Source organism: Anabrus simplex, chromosome 5 (assembly GCF_040414725.1).
Source record: "Anabrus simplex isolate iqAnaSimp1 chromosome 5, ASM4041472v1, whole genome shotgun sequence".
Taxonomy (NCBI): Eukaryota; Metazoa; Arthropoda; class Insecta; order Orthoptera; family Tettigoniidae; genus Anabrus; species Anabrus simplex.
This window is the reverse complement of record NC_090269.1, coordinates 392,655,409-392,673,363: the sequence shown is the minus strand read 5'-3', so window position 1 is coordinate 392,673,363 and position 17,955 is coordinate 392,655,409. Positions and strand designations below refer to the sequence as shown.

General features: G+C 38.8%; 1 protein-coding gene across 2 annotated transcripts in view; it reads right to left on the bottom strand.

Annotated features, from left to right (window-relative positions):
• Positions 1-9,524: 9,524 nt before the first annotated feature.
• LOC136874979 (uncharacterized) overlaps positions 9,525-17,955 on the bottom strand; it is a 48,669-nt gene continuing 40,238 nt past the window's right edge. Inside the window, exons 4-5 of one of the 2 annotated variants that reach the window (XM_068227945.1) lie at positions 11,608-11,680; positions 9,525-9,853 (exon numbers count right to left, since the gene is read on the bottom strand). In XM_068227945.1, the coding sequence (XP_068084046.1) occupies positions 9,773-9,853; positions 11,608-11,680 (154 nt within the window). In that variant the 3' untranslated portion in view covers positions 9,525-9,772. The remainder of the gene's footprint in view (positions 9,854-11,607; positions 11,681-17,955) is intronic. The other variant, XM_067148689.2, reaches the window with a different exon arrangement.

The following is a 17,955-nucleotide window of genomic DNA, read 5'->3' as shown; positions in this document are numbered from 1 at the left end:
CATAAAATGTCAAGCATTGTGGAGATAATATTGCTGAATTGCATCGAATTCGACTCTACCCTATCGATTAACCTTGTTCGAACTTATATCGATTTTAATCGATAGTTCCCATGATGCTACAGTATTTGTGTTGTTTGAATTCCATGTGCTCATGTGCTTGTGCTGTAAATCTTAGTTCCTTGTGCTTGTTTATTTGAAATATATCTTCGCCAGTCCTCCTGAAATCCTGTATTTCCTGTTTGAGTACACATCGGGGGCTGAAAGCTGAATGGTTCTATTAATGTAGTTCTATATATTTCCTGTCTCAGTGCATTTAATTTTGTTATTTTTATTTTCATGTGGTACTTGGATATTGATGTGATACCCCATTGTCTTGCATATGGTGTGCTCTGCTGTCTTGCTTTCGAAGGGATTTCTTATTTGTTATAATATCAGCTTTGTGTTAATGTGTCAATCATTCATTTGAAGTTAAAGCTGCTTTGAGGTGTGTGGTTATGTTCTCAGTAACATAGTATGCCATACAAACTAGGGGTATCAGATCATTATTTACAACGTAGTAAGTACTTGGAAATAAAAATATATGAATTACAATGTATTGGGCATGGAAGTAGTAGAACTACATTATTAACGCCGTTTTAGGATGATGTCGTCGAGGGGCAGGGAAAGGAGGGGGGAGGAGCCGTAAGCATATCCGGATGTGCGTCACTGCACCGGATGTTAATTCCCCGCGCTATCTGTTGATAGTAATACTAAGGTATTGCACCAGAATGCACACTGTGGCGCTATCTTGGAAAAGAGACTGAAACTACTAGCGCCAAGTGGCTTGGAACCGAAATTTATCATTGAGTTTCATCTCTATTCTATTCTATCCTCTTTGGCTAGAACATTGTTTTTTTTTTGCGAGGAAAAGGTGCTGGTACTGCGTACCACCAAAAAAGAAGCAATGATTAAATATTATTATTAATAATATTATTACGAGTATTATATCATCATCATTGTACAGAAAGGCACACGGAATGAGGAATAAAGGCTAGGTCAGCAATGAACTTGTAAAGATTCTGTGACCATAGAAGAATCAAAACTCGGCCATGACGGATAAGGGAAGTAGAGAGAGGCCAAAGGGTTGTAAATTCAGTTTTTAATCTTTTAATTATACGAGGTGTGCAACTAAACGAGGCCCTAGTGCTATGGAGAGACTTAGTGAATGCACAGATGCTTGCAGACTAATCACTGAAGTGCGCAGTAGTATATAAAGTGTGGATATATTGTAATCTTCAATCATTCCCAAACTATTTATAGATCAAATATTCAAAAGTCCGCCTCTGTGGTGTAGACGTTAGTGTGATTAACTGCCACCCCCGGAGGCCAGGGTTCTATTCCCGGCTCTGCCACGAAATTTGAAAAGTGGTACGAGGGCTGTAACGTGGTCCACTCAGCCTCGAGATGCCAGCTGAGTAGAAGGCGTTCGATTCCCGCATCAGCCATCCCTAAGTTGTTTCCCAATTCTCCCCTAGGCAAATGCTGGTATGGTACGTAACATAAGGCCACGGCCGATTCCTGCACTCTTCCTTGTCTCTCCCTTCCGAACTTCCCATCCCCCCCCCCCACAAAACCCCTGTTCAGCATAGCAGGTGAGGCCGCCTGGTGGAGGTACTGATCATCCTACACACTTGCATTCCCCCGACCCAAAGTCTCACGCTCAAAGATACTGCCCTTGAGGACGTAGAGGGGATCACTCGCTGAGTCCGAGGGGAAAACTAACCCTGGCGGGTAAACGGATTAAGAAAGAAAGGGAGAAAGGAATATTCAAAAAGTGCTTTCTACGATCATAATTTCTGTATGTAATCCACGGCATATTTTGTGGAAATGACCTTCAGACATTAATAATTATGTGTACCTGAAGGTCCATTTAATGAAACCGTTATAGTGGAGATATAACTTCTGAGAACTTCATGGGTATTCTATAATATTAAAATTCATAAAAAACGACTGTGCAACGGACATCTCATTCAAAAAACAACGTATTCTAGAAATTGCCTTCTGTTGATAACAACTACGACTCGGAAGTTAAAGCCCTATAAAAAGAGCTATAATATCAAAAAGGACTAAAAACTGCCTAAAGGACGTGATAACGCAATACAAATACATTCTTAATTTTTGTTTTAATTATATTTAATGAGGAAATCCAATATTTTTAAATATATAATTCATGTGGCATGCAACATACAGTGCCAAAATAATGTCTGAAATACTACTTCTTTCAGACATTATATACTTTAGATTAACATAATTGTAAAGAAGGAATTCCTTGCCTGATAAAAAGTACTTGCTTAATTTAGAATGAAATGTATTCTCCACTGAAGTTGGAATGATTAAACCTTACTTCAGCTTGATTTGCGGTATATCACAATAGGCTTCTCCCTGTTCTTAGGTGTGAAGGATTGTCTGGTTCCAGACAGCACGTTATAAAACATCGAGAAAATTCTTTACACATGAACGGATGTTAAGGTCATGCTTATAGTGAATTAGATCTTCCACTTTAAAAGCACTCACATCAAAATTTCCTCCTTTAAATATTTCACTTATCTTCCACATAAATTCATACCCCTAATTTTTCAAACATTTGTGAATAATCTTCCTATATATACCAACACCATATGATTACCATGTGCACCAGATTTCACAATCCTGAGTGAGTAGATTTCAAATACATAGGTTTGTTTAAATAAGTCCAGCAGTTTTCCATTTTTAGGAGTATACATATAGATAACCAGACAGACAGACAGACAGACAGACAGACAGACAGACAGACAGACAGACAGACAGACAGACAGACAGACAGACAGACAGACAGACAGACAGACAGACAGACAGACAGACAGACAGACAGACAGACAGACAGACAGACAGACACAGGTGTTCACTTACATTAGGTGCAGAAAATTTTCAAGTCGAGCGAAATATTATGCATCCTCTGATTTTCTCCTGTTATGGATGATTCAAATAACTATAGGTCTGCGAGTGTGTCCTACACTGGCTGCAGAGCATGGAGCCCGTAGAAAATAGTATTTTTCTCCGTCATTTGGAGATTAGGCGACATTCTGTAAATAATTAAAACTAATTAAAATGAAGAGGTGTTTAGCACATTGTATTATTCATATTTTATACTGAATAGTTTAAGAGAAAATTGAAAACACTCTCCTGGTATTCCTATAAACCTCCAGTCGTTACAGTGATTTTTAAATGATACGCAAATCGAAACCTGCTCCTGGATGAGTAGACTGTAAAATAAAGTTTGGTCTATATACAATCAATAATGTAAAAGAAAATTACAAACGCTCCCCTAGACGACGTATAAAACCCCAGTCTCTTCTGTAGTTTTTAAGTGATATACATTTCAAAACCTGCTTCTTGAGGAGTAGACTCTAAATATGAAGTTTGTTCGAGATATATAATCAGTAGGGTAGGAAACAATTGAAAGAAACTCTTCTGGTCTTCCCAAAAAGAACAACCTGTTCAGTGATTTTTAAATGATATGCTTATCGGAACCTGGCCTTGGATGAGTAGACTCCAAATATGAAATTTGGTCGAGATATAATCAACATAATGTAGAGTGTAATAGAATCTTGAAAACAATCTACTAGTTTTCCTATAGCCCTCAGTCTGTTCAGGGCTTTTTAAACGATATGCATGTGGAACACCTGATCCTAGATGAGAAGACTAAGTATGGAGTTTGGTCAACATATAATCAGTAGTATAAGAGGAAACTGAAAAAATATATCCCAATGTTCCTTTGAACCCCCAGTCTCTTCAGTGATTTTTAAATGTTATACATTCAGAAAACTTCTCCTGGACGAATAGGCTCTAAATATGAAGATCGGATGAGATCTATTCAGCCTTTTACTCGTGATGCTGGAACAAACAAACATACATAAAAACAGACATGAAAGCTAAACACTACTGATTTGACCACGAATTGACCTAAAATGGATAAACATATCAAACTTTGGAGAAATAAATGACATTACAAACAGCGGAATCCCTAGAATTTTATTTATAAGACTATTACTACAATCCGTAACTCATCTTCCAATTAATGAATATCAATTTGCCCTCTTGAAATCACACTGATCTTCATAATAAGATATTTCCTACATTTAAAAATTCAATTCAAGCTTATTCGCCTACTTACATTATTCCGTGTCACCAGTCCACTGACATCTAAGAACATACCGCTCAGATGAACTGCTCATCGTCCTACTCCCAAGTCTTCCCAGTACAAATTTTACAACATATTCGTAAAACTATTTTTTCGGAAATCACCTAGAAAAAAACTGTGCAGCTTTACGTTGGATCTTTCCCAATTCTCGATTCAGGTAATCCTGGTGTGGGTTCCACACAGTGGAACGATACTTAGATTGTATTCCTACCAGGGACATATATACAATATCTTTTAACATCCTTACTAATACCCCTAAATCTGCTCATAACCATATGAATAGTTCTATAAACTCTTAAGTGCAACCCCTTCATGTTGGATAGAATACTCCGGTACTCTAGTTGAGGATCACCTGAAATTGGGGAGAGAGTGTTTATTGCAATTCATTATATACCTGTATTACATTACAATTAATTACAATTGCACTATTCTACAAATGTTTTATTTCTTATATGAAAATATGTAATTCTAAAGGAATTTACATTGCCAAATTGAAACCTGAAATAAGAATGGCACTATCAGAGATAGTTTCCCATTCATCTGAAGTTATATAGGATATGTGGTATCACTGTTTGCGACAAATATGGTACTTTTATAAAAAGAAAATTAAATAGTGCAACACTAACTTTATTCTAATTCTCTTTCAGACATTGATGTTATTGTTCAGATATTGTGGCATGTTAACCTTAAAATCACAGTGAATATGCAACGATTTCTATCAATTTAAAATGTTCGTATTTTGCTTTTTCATATATACCGAGTGAATATTTCTTTGAATATTCTCTTCTTTTGGATTTCCCTTCGATATGTCTGTATGTCTGACGTAAGAAGGCGGGCCTGGGTATGTTTCAAGAGAGTAACACAAAACTTCCTTGGAAGTAGAAAAGACCCTAAATATAAAGAGTCTCTGAAATAAAGGATCAATCAAACCTTATGAAGATTTAGGTTGCAATATGTCCTCGAAAGTACGTTTCTTGTACTTTCATCTGGACTTCTTTCCAGAGAGATGTAGTGATATATCAGATGAGCATGGAGAAAGATTTCTTAAAGACAGAGCTACCGTGGAGAAATGGAATGAAGGGACATGAATGCCCACAATGTTGGTCAATCATGGCTGGAGTGTAATTCGGGGTAAGAAGGATTCTGAAAACAAATTTAAGAAATAAGACACAAAACTATGTGGTGACATATTTCTGTCCATATTTCCCATTTTTATGAACATTTTAAAACATTCCCATGAATGACTGTTAAAAAGTGAGAATAAGATATGTGCACTTCAACTATCACCTTCTGTTACTATTATAATGTTTCTAGGCCCCGTTAATCAAATTTATGTCAGTATGTCTGTGGCTAAATTAAAGTTATGCAATAATATGAAAATATTAAAATAAATTAAATATCGGATTACTCTTAAACTATCCCTAAAGTATGAAAAGTATAAACATATTTGAATTCAGCGTTAAAATTACTATAACAACCACACATTTTGCTCCAGAAATCGATTTTGTTTAGAACAGTATTATTTGATCATTACTAAATATTATGTGTTTTGTCCGAGTATAACATGTATCTTCCCCTTACTAAGCTTATTTAGTGCTTACTTTTGTGTCACAAGTCTCATAATGTTATTCCACAATTATAATATATCTTATGACCGTACTGAATGAGCGAATGCCTGCTTGAATTAGTGAATGGATAAATTCATGATTGAATTGTGGTCATGGATGAGTGAATATTACTCTTCTACCCGCTCACGGATAGCCACTAATTGGGGAGAGAGCATTGATTGATGAATGAGTGAGCGAATGAATTGGTGGACTGAGATGAACGTTCCATTTTGAATGAATGAGAAAGAGAATGCCTAAATGAATGAATGTTTTGTTCCAAATCTTCTCTCCAAGTCACTACAACCAATCTTAATATTCACTGTAATGTCTGTAGATAGTCCCTAGTTCATATCCGAAACTCAATATTAATGAACTTTCTCGAAGATTATGAATATTCTATTAACATGCCACTTACTATAAATAATATGCCCCAAGAATTACTAAAAATGGTACTAAATGCCATCTATCCTCATCATAATATTCACACTCAAGAGTATTATTTCAGAAGATCACACGCTTATATTATTCCAGAAGACTACATTACAACCACATGCTTATGAAAAATATTTTAAAGATCACAAGAACATTAACACACGCAAATCATATGTAAAAATACTCATCGCCCCAAGGCATTAGTACTATAAATGAACAATCTAATCCTAACTGACCCTTGCTACGTTTAAAATAAAAATGAAATTTAACCATCGTCTGCAAGAAGATGATATTTACTAATTTAAATGACAGACTGGTCATGCATATATAAAGTATATAAAATTACAATGTACTCATCTTAATTTGGCCTCGTTCCACGTTCAACCACACACCATCGCGGCCATCAAATCAGCCCACCGACCTTGTACTCACACCATCATGACGGTGGCGTTACCTTCTGTGAAGATTCTTCTCTTTAAGTCCATGTTCATAACACAGTTTGCATACGGCATAACACACATTTCCGCACTCGTTTGACACTGATCATACACAAAAAATTACAATTAAATTATATTACAAATTATACAAAAATTTATAAACTTCTCACACGCGTGCAATTTCCATAACATTTTTGTCAGAATTATATCACGACAAGAATCCACGATTCGATAATCAACCGCACTCCAAACGCGTCCAGAAATTTCACTCATAATCACGTTTACAGCTGCACGGCGAAGAGGTTATCAGCGCTCGATTTTTAATATTTCAAATGTATGACAATTTGAGTATCTAATTCCCTTATAGGAGTAATTCCGGTGGATTAAGTTCTACTTTAGCAATTTATTATTCATTCAGTCAAGAAATGCTCAGGTCCGCGTTCCTCCGACGGCGATCACACAAGAGAGTCTTCTTCCCTGCTTGGCGTTCTTCCGTCCGCGTTCCCCCTGGCGCAGCATCCGGGCGATCCCCTGACCAGTTTCACCATATTCTGCTTCCAGTAGTCACATAAATTAATTAGTATTGATTAATACAACTTGCCCCATGAGGAGACTGCCACAAGGACAAAGTATATCAACTACACAGTATTTTGTCTTCTAAGTTTGCTAATATGCCAGACGGAAATACCCATCACAAGGCTCAGGAATAGGTTTGGAACAAATTTGGAATGTGGCATGATGTATGTTTCTTCAAGTGTTATATAGATGGTTGCGGAGTATGGTAAATGAACCTCGTATTGCGGCGATAGCGATGTCATGAGTTAACCAGGATATTTCAGTTTACTTTTTCTAACAATTTGGAGGTCTTATTCTTCTTCTATATTATCATCTAGTGGATTTCAGGTAATATTAGAGCGTGTTCCCACTGGAGTCCCTGCTACTGCATCACTTCGCTCCTCGCGCGCTCCCTTCGATTCGCTGGTTCAGAAGTCTTCCCAACTTAATCTATATATATCTAAAATAAGAGTTATATCGGTACATTGCTCAGAATTTTAAAAGAATGGTATTTATTTATCGGATATGTGCTTACTAACAAGGAAATGCACTTATTACTTTTCAATAATTTCTGTCTGTCTGTCTGTATGTACACGCATCACGAGAAAACGGCTGAAGAGAATTTTATTAAAATCGGTATGTAAAGTCCGGGAATAAGTCGCTACTATCTAAGCCGTAAGTAATCGCTTTCACGCCGGGAGAAATGGTAGTTTAGGGGAAGGCCTAAAATTTAATTCTCAAATATTAATGTTATTTGTCCTATATAAATGAAACTCGGTATGCAAAGTCGGAGAATAAGTCGGTACAATCTAAGCCATAAATAATTTTAATCACTTTGAGTGAAATGGCAGTTTAGGAGCCGTCCTAAAATTGAATAATCAAATATTTGTTATTAGTGGTCCTATTGACAAATTAGTATATAACTAAATTATATAATATTACATTTCCGATAATTTATGTCTTATACATTGTTACTGTACCGGCTATGATAACGGAGATATTCATGAATTTGGATTTTTTGCTAAGTCCATTTCAGCGCTGCCACGAGAAAATGGGTAAACATAAATTAATGAAAATCGTTATGCAATGTCGAGGAAAAAGTAACTACAGTTTAGTCTATAATTAATTTTATAAAACACCCTAATATTACAGAGTCGAAAGAAAACAATGTGAAGGCCAACAATACAGAAAGCTCATAACATTGATCAACAAAGCATTACATTGACCATTGTTTGTTGAGATGTGCTTTGTGTCTGCTGCCGCTCATCTCCGATAGATGGGATTACTGCTGTATAGGAGTTTTTTAAATTTGCTTTATGTAGTGCAGACACAGGTAGGACACTTGGCGACGATGGGATAGGAAACGGCTAGGAGTGGGAGGGAAGCGGCTCTGGCCTTAATTACGTTACAGCCCCAACATTTGCCTGGTGTGAAAATGGGAGACCACGGAAAAACATCTTCAGGGCTGTCGACAGTGGGGTCCCAACCCACTACCTCCCGTATGCAAGCTCACAGTTGCGCGCCCAAATCACCCGGTCGTACTGAAAATAACAGCCTGCATGAATATTGGCGGGAAATAGCTTGGAGGTTAGATAACTTTCTTGAGCATGCTGTTGCTCTGTTTCGTAAATTTTCTGATACTACTGATACGTAACAAACGGGTTCATCATAGCATTCGAACTATTCAATCCCTACTCTGAGGCACTGACTGGAATGAGCAGTGTGCATATTTAACGGAATAATGGCAGAGAAGTGTGCACGGCTGTCTGCGGTATGGTCATTACAGCACTGGAACCTTCGACTGTTAGATCGGCAGCTTAGTGCTGTTCGCTGAAAGTGAGAAAATGTGCTGTTTTTCATTTGATCGAGTATCTTGTACGATAACATTGCTTTTAATTGTTACATTCCTACTGGCGACTTCAGGTAGAAAACCACAAAGGCGGCCTTTCTGAGAATCCCGTAGCGAAGGACGGGTACATCAGCTAGATTTGGATAGCTCTGTCGCCAACTCTTACACTTCTCTCTCTAGAGTGGAAGATTCCATTGCCTCCGTTCTTGTGTAATATCCGCCAACCTTGACACGTGCGCTCTTGGACTTATAAATTCAGCAGGCTGGATTAGAACATGATTCCGGCTTCCCATACAGACTTTGCTTCATATAATATTATTTCTAAACAATTTTTACAATTATATACCAAATACATGAACCAACTGGGTTCAGTACATATATATAACATATTGGGGCATACATTTCAAATCTCGCACTTGTGCATGTTTTCGACTTTTATTTTACATATTTTAACCTGTTCTACAAGCAATATTAAAAAAGTTAAGTAATTAATGCCTGAACTCTTTTGGCAAGGAAACAGTTGAAAGACACATGCATCTATTAAGAAACACCTCGAAATCATACCAATATCAGTCAAGAAGCTAGAAACACGTGGATTGCTTCTTGGGGGGCGTGAATTGTGAACTGGAAGGTTTTCCATAAAACTTCAGTTAATGAGTTTCCACCAGAATATTTAACACCTACACTCGCTCCCGAATTGAAGTATTCTCCTGCAACATCCGTAGATGTAGAGACGTCTTTCTCCGCACTCATTCTAGTTTTAACAGACAAAGCCACAGAATTAAAACAGAAAACATGGAAAAGACGTTTGTAGAGAACTTCAAAACAAAACAAACAATAAGGACATGAATATAATAATTCAAATCATCCATCTGCTTTAATATGTTAATAATCCTTTTAACACAGAATAGAGAGCACACAACATCCATAAATCGTCCTTATTCCTAATAAATGCACCGGTAAATGTGAACTTTTTCAACATAAAAATGTGAATGACTTTCGCAGGGTTAAATTGGCGTCGTAGGTAAAATTTCTACCTATTAGCAAGTTGACTCTCTGATGTCCATACTGTGGTGTATGAAATACCTGAAGAGAAGAATTATACTTGGAACTTCATAAATGTTACTGCTTTTAGGGGAAACAAAACGGAATGCAACTTATTTTTACCCAAAAAGCTTTAAATGGTAAATAGAAACATATTTTAAAATACAATATATTTACTTATTATGTCCAATTTCGATACAAGCCACTTAATGCACATAAAATGCGTGATCAGCTCGTGCACATGAAAAATTCTCCAAGTGAAGTGTGTGGCTAAATTCTTGATTCTTCACTGAAATTATGACTATTTTTTATACCTTATTTTTTAATCTTACTGAGCATGTGAGTGGAGTATTCATTATGAGAGTAAGTGGGATATTAGAAGTTATTAAAATACGCGAATTTTTCAAATGTTTCATTCTTACTGTCTTTATTTGATCAATTCGGCAGCCAGAGGTTTCAATCAATTATTTTCTTTATCATTCTTATGATTATTATGGACAGCATGGTGCGGCGAACGAATGGCTTGCCAAGAAACATACAGCAGTGAGGCTTCTCGCCAATGAGAGAGCCCAAGGGCACTTTCAAGGTGCAAGAATTGATATTTTATAGCAATACTCAGCACTTTTAATGCCTTCTAGCATAGCACGTGTATGCTTCCGTATACGTTTCAACAGCGTGCGATTCTGGGAGAAACCAGTATGGCTCCTAACCTGTATGTAACCGAGAGTGTTTGGTTAAGGCGGCTTTCTGGCTAAAGCCCTTGCCACATATATTGCAATACATTGTCCTGTCTCGTGTATGCGTTCGCAGGTGTTTCGTAAGATGGTCCCTCCGGCTAAAGGCCCTTCCACAAACATTGCAGGAAAATGGCCTCGCTTTTGTATGGGTCCGCATGTGTCTGGTTATATCGTATTTATCGTTAAAGCCCTGGCCACACAAATTGCAGTAACACGGCTTCTCACCTGTATGCTTCTGCAGATGTCTGGTTACGTGACTTTTCTGTCTAAAGGCTTTCCCGCACGTATTGCATGAAAACGGCGCTTCACCTGTATGAGTCCGCAAGTGTATAGTTAGAGCACTTGCCCTGCTAAAGGCCTTACCACAAATGTTGCATGCGTACGGTTCCCTTCCTGTGTGCTTTATCAGGTGCGTGCTACAATCGACTTTCCTGCTGAAGGATTTCTCACAAATACTGCAAATAAACGGCCTCTCGCCTGTATGCGTCCGTATGTGGCTTGTCAAAGCCGACGGACTTCTGAATATTTTCAGGCATATTGAGCACTGAAATCTCTTTTCTTTTGTATGCAACCCCATGTGCACCATCAGCTTGCTGCTATTTGTAAAGCATCTCTGGCAAATTTCGCAAACGTGAAGGAAGTGTTCCGTATGGATCACAACGTGCTCAGACAGGCTGCTGTCGCTACCGAACAGCTTACCGCAGTGATCGCAAATGACGGAACGAACCTCTATGTGTCTATTGAGATGTCGTCCGCCATCCGGAGGTGGGTGATCTGCATGGCTCACATCTGGGCTCGATCTACAGTGACAATTTAAAGTTAAAAACTTCATTATTGTTCCGTATTGAATAGAGAAATAAGATGTACAATATTATAGGTTAGGATCCACCTTTCAATACTCCGTAATAAGATGGTAAAAAGTAGTTACAACCTGTTTAATGGGACCGGTTTCAACACATTTTAAGTGTCATCATCAGCCAATTTGCGAAGATCTTACAACAACTAGCACATTGAATACAGGCAAAAAATTAACATTGTATCATAACGTAGCAATTCAGTAAATGTTCAAAACACAATAATCACAGTATTGTGTTTTGAACATTTACTGAATTGCTACGTTATGATACAATGTTAATTTTTTGCCTGTATTCAATGTGCTAGTTGTTGTAAGATCTTCGCAAATTGGCTGATGATGACACTTAAAATGTGTTGAAACCGGTCCCATTAAACAGGTTGTAACTACTTTTTACCATCTTATTACGGAGTATTGAAAGGTGGATCCTAACCTATAATATTGTACATCTACAGTGACAAATTGAAACCATATGACCAATATTTCAACAGTCAACCTCACTACAAGTCTCACACAGAGGAAAGGATACTAAACATTTCATTTACTAATACCCCATGCAGTGAGCTCGTTACTAATCACCATCAAATTCCTGAGGGTGAACATCATCTTCACTCAAATTCAGAGTGTAGTCGTCAATTTCAAAAGCATTTGCTTGTTACAAGGTGTTGCCTCCTTTCTCTCAAATGCTTAACATCATAATATGAAGTGCAATATTCTTCTTACAGTTTAGTAATGTACGAGCTCATGGACTACCTCATTTAAAGAACGAACGAGGAGGAGTAGTCTACCAGAAAGGAGAAGCTCATACACCTGTCAAATATTTATGTATTGAAATCCGTAAAAGGCTACACTCCTTCATAAGGGACGGCTGATGATTTGGAGTATTTGATCTTATTCAACCACATTGTGTTTTGTGGCAGGCGTGTATTTAATTTTTGTAAAAGCCCTTGTTGTCGTTTGAGAGAATCCCAGTGTTGTAAGTTGTAATAAAGTTGAGAGCATTCTTTGCCGACAGTCAGCAAGATCTGCTCAACGATGGCAAATACTTTTTAAATATAATGTACTGTGACACAAACAACTATAACACACTCAGCTGGACAAGGGAGACAAGTGACGATCACTATGCATAAAGTTCGAAGAGTCAGAATGTGCGGCGGAGATGGGAATAATAATTTATCGTTCGTTTTGAATGTCATGCTGTACGCCAAGGCAAGGAAATATATACACTTGTGAATGAACGGAGATTTGAGTATTGTTGTATGTTATTTTGATTAATATTATTAGTATTAGCGTGAATAAGTTTTCTTTATGTCGCACCGACACACAGAAGTCTTATGGCGACGATGCGATAAGAAAGACCTAGGAGTGACAAAGAATCGGCCGTGGCCTTACGTTATGAAGAGGCCAAGCATTAGCTTGTGTGAAACTGGAAAAAACGGAAAACTATCTTCAAGGCTGCCGACAGTGGGGCTCGAACCCAATAACTCCAGAATGCAAGCTCACAGCTGCGTGCCCCAAACCGCAAGCCCAACTCGCCCAGTGTACAGTTTTCTTGGTAGAGTGATATTAATAATGCTACAGAAAGGAAATTCACGTAAGTTACCGGAACCAACGAATGTAAAAACTTGTGTCAGAAGTGGGATAGTCCTTTGAAATTCGTGACCGTTAAAAGATAGTATGATATAAGGAAGACAATACAAGGAGAGATGGCTTTGATGAAAGTGAATTTGAACTATTTAAAAGTTGCCGAACTGAAGTGCGAGCTGGAAGAACGTGATGAGGATATTTCCGGAACGAAGGCCGTTTCACGGTCACGACTTCGAGCAGAAATAGCAGCAGAAGGTACGGATACAGATAAAGACATTTTGAAATGGCGGGTGATGCTAACATATTTGCGCAAAATTTAGAAGTTCGTAAATAGGTCTAAAACACAAGCCGAAAATTTTAGTTCATTCAAGAAAAAGATGGCGAAATGTTCTTCTCAGAAACAAGCTGAAAAATATGGATTTGTAGAATCTAAGATAACTGAAAATGATCAAGCACTAAAACAATTAGAAACTGATGTAGAGCGTAAAACAACGATTGCAGAAGACCGATTTGCATCACCAGAAAATAAGTCTATACGAAAGAACAGGCATATCGCTGAATTCAGAAAAAGCAGAGAATGCTGCCGGGACGGTTCATGTGAAACCACCACCTTATGTTCGCAAATCTCCATGGTCTACGTATCGAAGGCAATTTTAAGTCGCAGCCGCCGCCAATGGGTTCACTAGAGAAGAAAACGTCACTGCCTCGGATATTGCGAAGCGAGGTGATGCGCTGGATATACTCCCAGCGATTCCAGACAGGAAGCAAAGTAATTTCAATTCTCTGGTGGCCCGATTAGAGATGGGATAGGGTGATAAAGAACTTCAACAAATTTACCATTCTTAGCAGACGTCTGAAACGTGGCGAGACACAACAAGTATTTTATGCAGACATCGCGTGTCTTTCTTCTAAAACTTATCATTCACCTACAAACGATTTCATATAACAGCTAAAACCCTGTAGAGTCCCTTTTAATGGATATATCTGAGAAAGAATTGCAACGAGCTCTTCGTCTGACGCACCCAAATAGGTTAGATAATGCGGTGGCTCATGCATTTTAATTCGAAACTGCTACCCAGACCTCAAATCTACAGCAGCTTCGACGGCTGGATGAAGAGGGACCTCCAGTCGGAAAGGTAGAGGGGAGTGTTTGATAACCCACTCCAATGAGGATGGACAACTTCGAAGGCGGGAGATTCGCTCTTGGAGTTGTGGTGAGCTTGGGCATATCAGTAGCCGCTGCCATAAAGACTCAAAGTTTCAGGAAAACTACAAAGGGCCGGTGCTAAAGGGCAAGCACCACGTGTCAGCCCTCCTACCCCGAGAAAGGTGGTACATATAATTTCACATGTGCGTCGGTTAGACAGTATTTTTGTCGACGGATAAGTGAATGGTTTTGTTCGTACTTCGCTTCTGGACATCTTGGCCAAACCCACGTAGTCAAGGACACCGTAGAAGAAGACCTGAAACCTACGACAATTTTAAGAAAACCGCAACCGAAGACCAAGTGAACACGTACAGCGAGAAATAATTCTACATCGGGCAGAGGAGCAAGTTGATAGAACATCGAGTAATAATGGCTCATGTCACACAAGATGTTATTCTTGGCATGGATGTAATGACTAAATCTGAGCTCACTTTGGATCTGAAACGAGGATGCTTGAAATTCGCAATCAAGACTTTCATCGCGGATGAAGCAGTCCGACCTTTCAAAGTGTCTAAAGTACAGACGATGTTCTTCATCCCAGAAGCAATAATGTGATGTGGGTCAAATCCACAACATAGAACGAGAAGTGACGGGAATTGTCAAGCCCGTCGCCGAACACGAAGTCTGCCCAGCAGTATTAGAGGGAAGAGGTTTAAATGCTAATAGGCCTATTCCAATCAGAATGATGAATCTAAATGATTTACCACTATCATTGAAGAGAGGCACTCAGGTGGCCTCTTGTAATCCGATATTATATATTCTACGTGTGGAGAATACGAAGGATACCCTTTGCAAATTAACCGAAGCATCGTACATACTAAGATGACGCAGGATCAAAAGGTCAAAGTCGAAGTAATGTTCTTCAAATATCAACATGTCTTCGCAATGGAGAACTGTCCGTACTTCAGGACGAGTGTCGTGAAATATAAAATAAACACCGGAAATGTACAACCGATTAGACAGACATGTATAAGCAGTGTGTTACTGAACAGTCTAGTAGTCCCTGGACGTCACCGGTGGTTTTAATAAAGAAAGAGGACGGGTCGACCTAATTTTGTGGACTGGCGACAGTTCAACACCAAGATAGTGAAAGACATCCATTACCGAGGATAATTGACTCTCTAGACATATTGTCTGGATCTCAAGTGTTCTCCATACTGGATTTGGAAAGTTGATATTGGCGAGCAGAAATGGAGGCCAAAGATAGAAGACAGCGTCCTCAATTGGTACGGGACTTTGGCACCGCACGTTACGAATTTTGGACTGTGCAATGCTGCAGCTACGTTTGAAAGACTGATGGAAACATTACTCCGAGGTCTGTCGTAGGAAACCTGTCTCGTTTACTTTGATGACCTCACTGAAATAGGTAAGACTTTGATGAACACCTATCGAACCTGGAGGAAGTTTTTAAGCGACTGCAGGTAGCCAACCTGAAGCTGAATCTAAAGAAATGCCACTTCTTCCGGAAGAAATGTAAGTTATTTTGGATATGTCGTTTCAAAAGACGGTGTAGTCGTAGATCCAGAGAAGATACGTGCAGCAAAAGAATGGCCTGTCCTCATGAACTCCGAAGTTTCTTAGGACTATGCTTCCACTAGCGATGTTTCGTACCCGGATTTGCCAACAAAGCTAAACGGATGGACAGGACGATTGGAAAACACCTTGTATCCGACAACCAACTTGACTGGGATGAACACTTGCCATTATTTTTAATGGCATATCGGCCTCTGGTCCATGAAGCGACAGGACAGATTCCGGCCAGTGTTCTCTTCAGGCGGGAGATGCGTTTTCCCTGCGATCTGAAGTTTGGCAGTAGACCCGGCGAGCACTGGATGACTGGGGATGACTACATGAGGTGTTGGAGAGAAAGAATGGGTCAGATTCACGGACTCGATCGAAGAAACAAAGAAGCTGTTACTGGCCGAATAAAACATGTCTACGACGCGCGGGTTGAAGGTGGGTTCGAAGCCAAGGATTTGGTGTCTCTCTTTAACCCACGGATGCGGCCAGCTCTGCCACTTAAACTCCAACGTTCACGGGATGGACCGTACGAGGTGTCAAAGACTTCATATATAATATCCTTAGACATTCCAGGGGAATGAAAAAGGAGGAGCATTTAAATCGGCTAGCACCATACGAAAGAGCAAATTCCTTGACTAACGGGTAATCAAAGACTGGTTGCGAACTGATCCAGGACGGAACAGTCTTGAGGACGGGGCAGTATTACGAGTCAAGGAGTTGAAATAACTCCCTCAGCTGAACAAAGAGACAAGCGACGATCGCTAAGCTAAAAAGCAAGAGGAGAGAGAATGCGCTGCAGAAGTGAGAATTATCTTTTGTGTGTTGTTGAATGTCATATTGTATTCCAAGGCAAGGAAATTTATGTACTCGTGAATGAAAGATGATTTGGAACTGGTCTATGATTTTTTTAAATTATTAGGATTAGTGTGAATGTGTGTGTACAGTTAACTTTGTAAGTTGGTAATGAGATTTACAAGAAATGGTGCCACAGAGATTCCTACGGAAAAGAAATTGACGTACGTTTCCGGTACTCATGAATGTAACAATACGTATTAAACTTGTTCATTGTTATCATGCCAGTGTAGCATTCTATTATGTCACAATTTAGTCCCACCTAATTACATAGCTTTATTGTGCAATCAAACAGAGCCACCTTAAATATAGTACAGAATACAAAGAAGTTCATACTCACTACCATGTATTACATCAGTCTATGTCTTAATTGCTTTCTTTAACAGTGGCCATATGCAACATGGAAACCACTAGTCCTGATGAAATCTTGGAGAATCGTTAAGATAACAAGCAGATGACGGCCTTTTTCCTAACTTCCGACGCTTCCACATCAACTACAGCTAATACTGTCCTAGACCTTACAATGGCGACAAAGAATATGGCCTACGTTGTAGTGTTTTACTAAAATGTTATGATAACCTGATTTTTTAAACCAAATGCAAGCTAATATGTCCACGAATATTCTTACAAGTGTTCCTTTGAAACTACAGCTAAAAGAAGCATGAAAATCAAAGCTTAAACCACAATTCGATACAACGGGACATTGAAATGCACGCCAGTGTCGCACAGAAAATATTGAAATATGCATACCAAGCAAATTACAGCTCTTATGGACAAGAAACATAGGAGATACGAGCTGCCCAACATAGAATATGAATACACGTAAGTACAGGAATCCCCGTGAAGATTAGTCCAAACACGGCGGAATATTGTACATTGGCTAGCTAATGCACTCAGTAACATTTAAATACTGGATATAAAGCACACTATGCTCCCATGGCAGTTCAAGTTCAGTAAACATGAAGGTCGATAAGTAATCCGTGCTCTAGAATTAAACAACTTTCACAGTGAGCACTTCGAATGAAGGCTGCCACGAAATTCACCGTAGACGATAA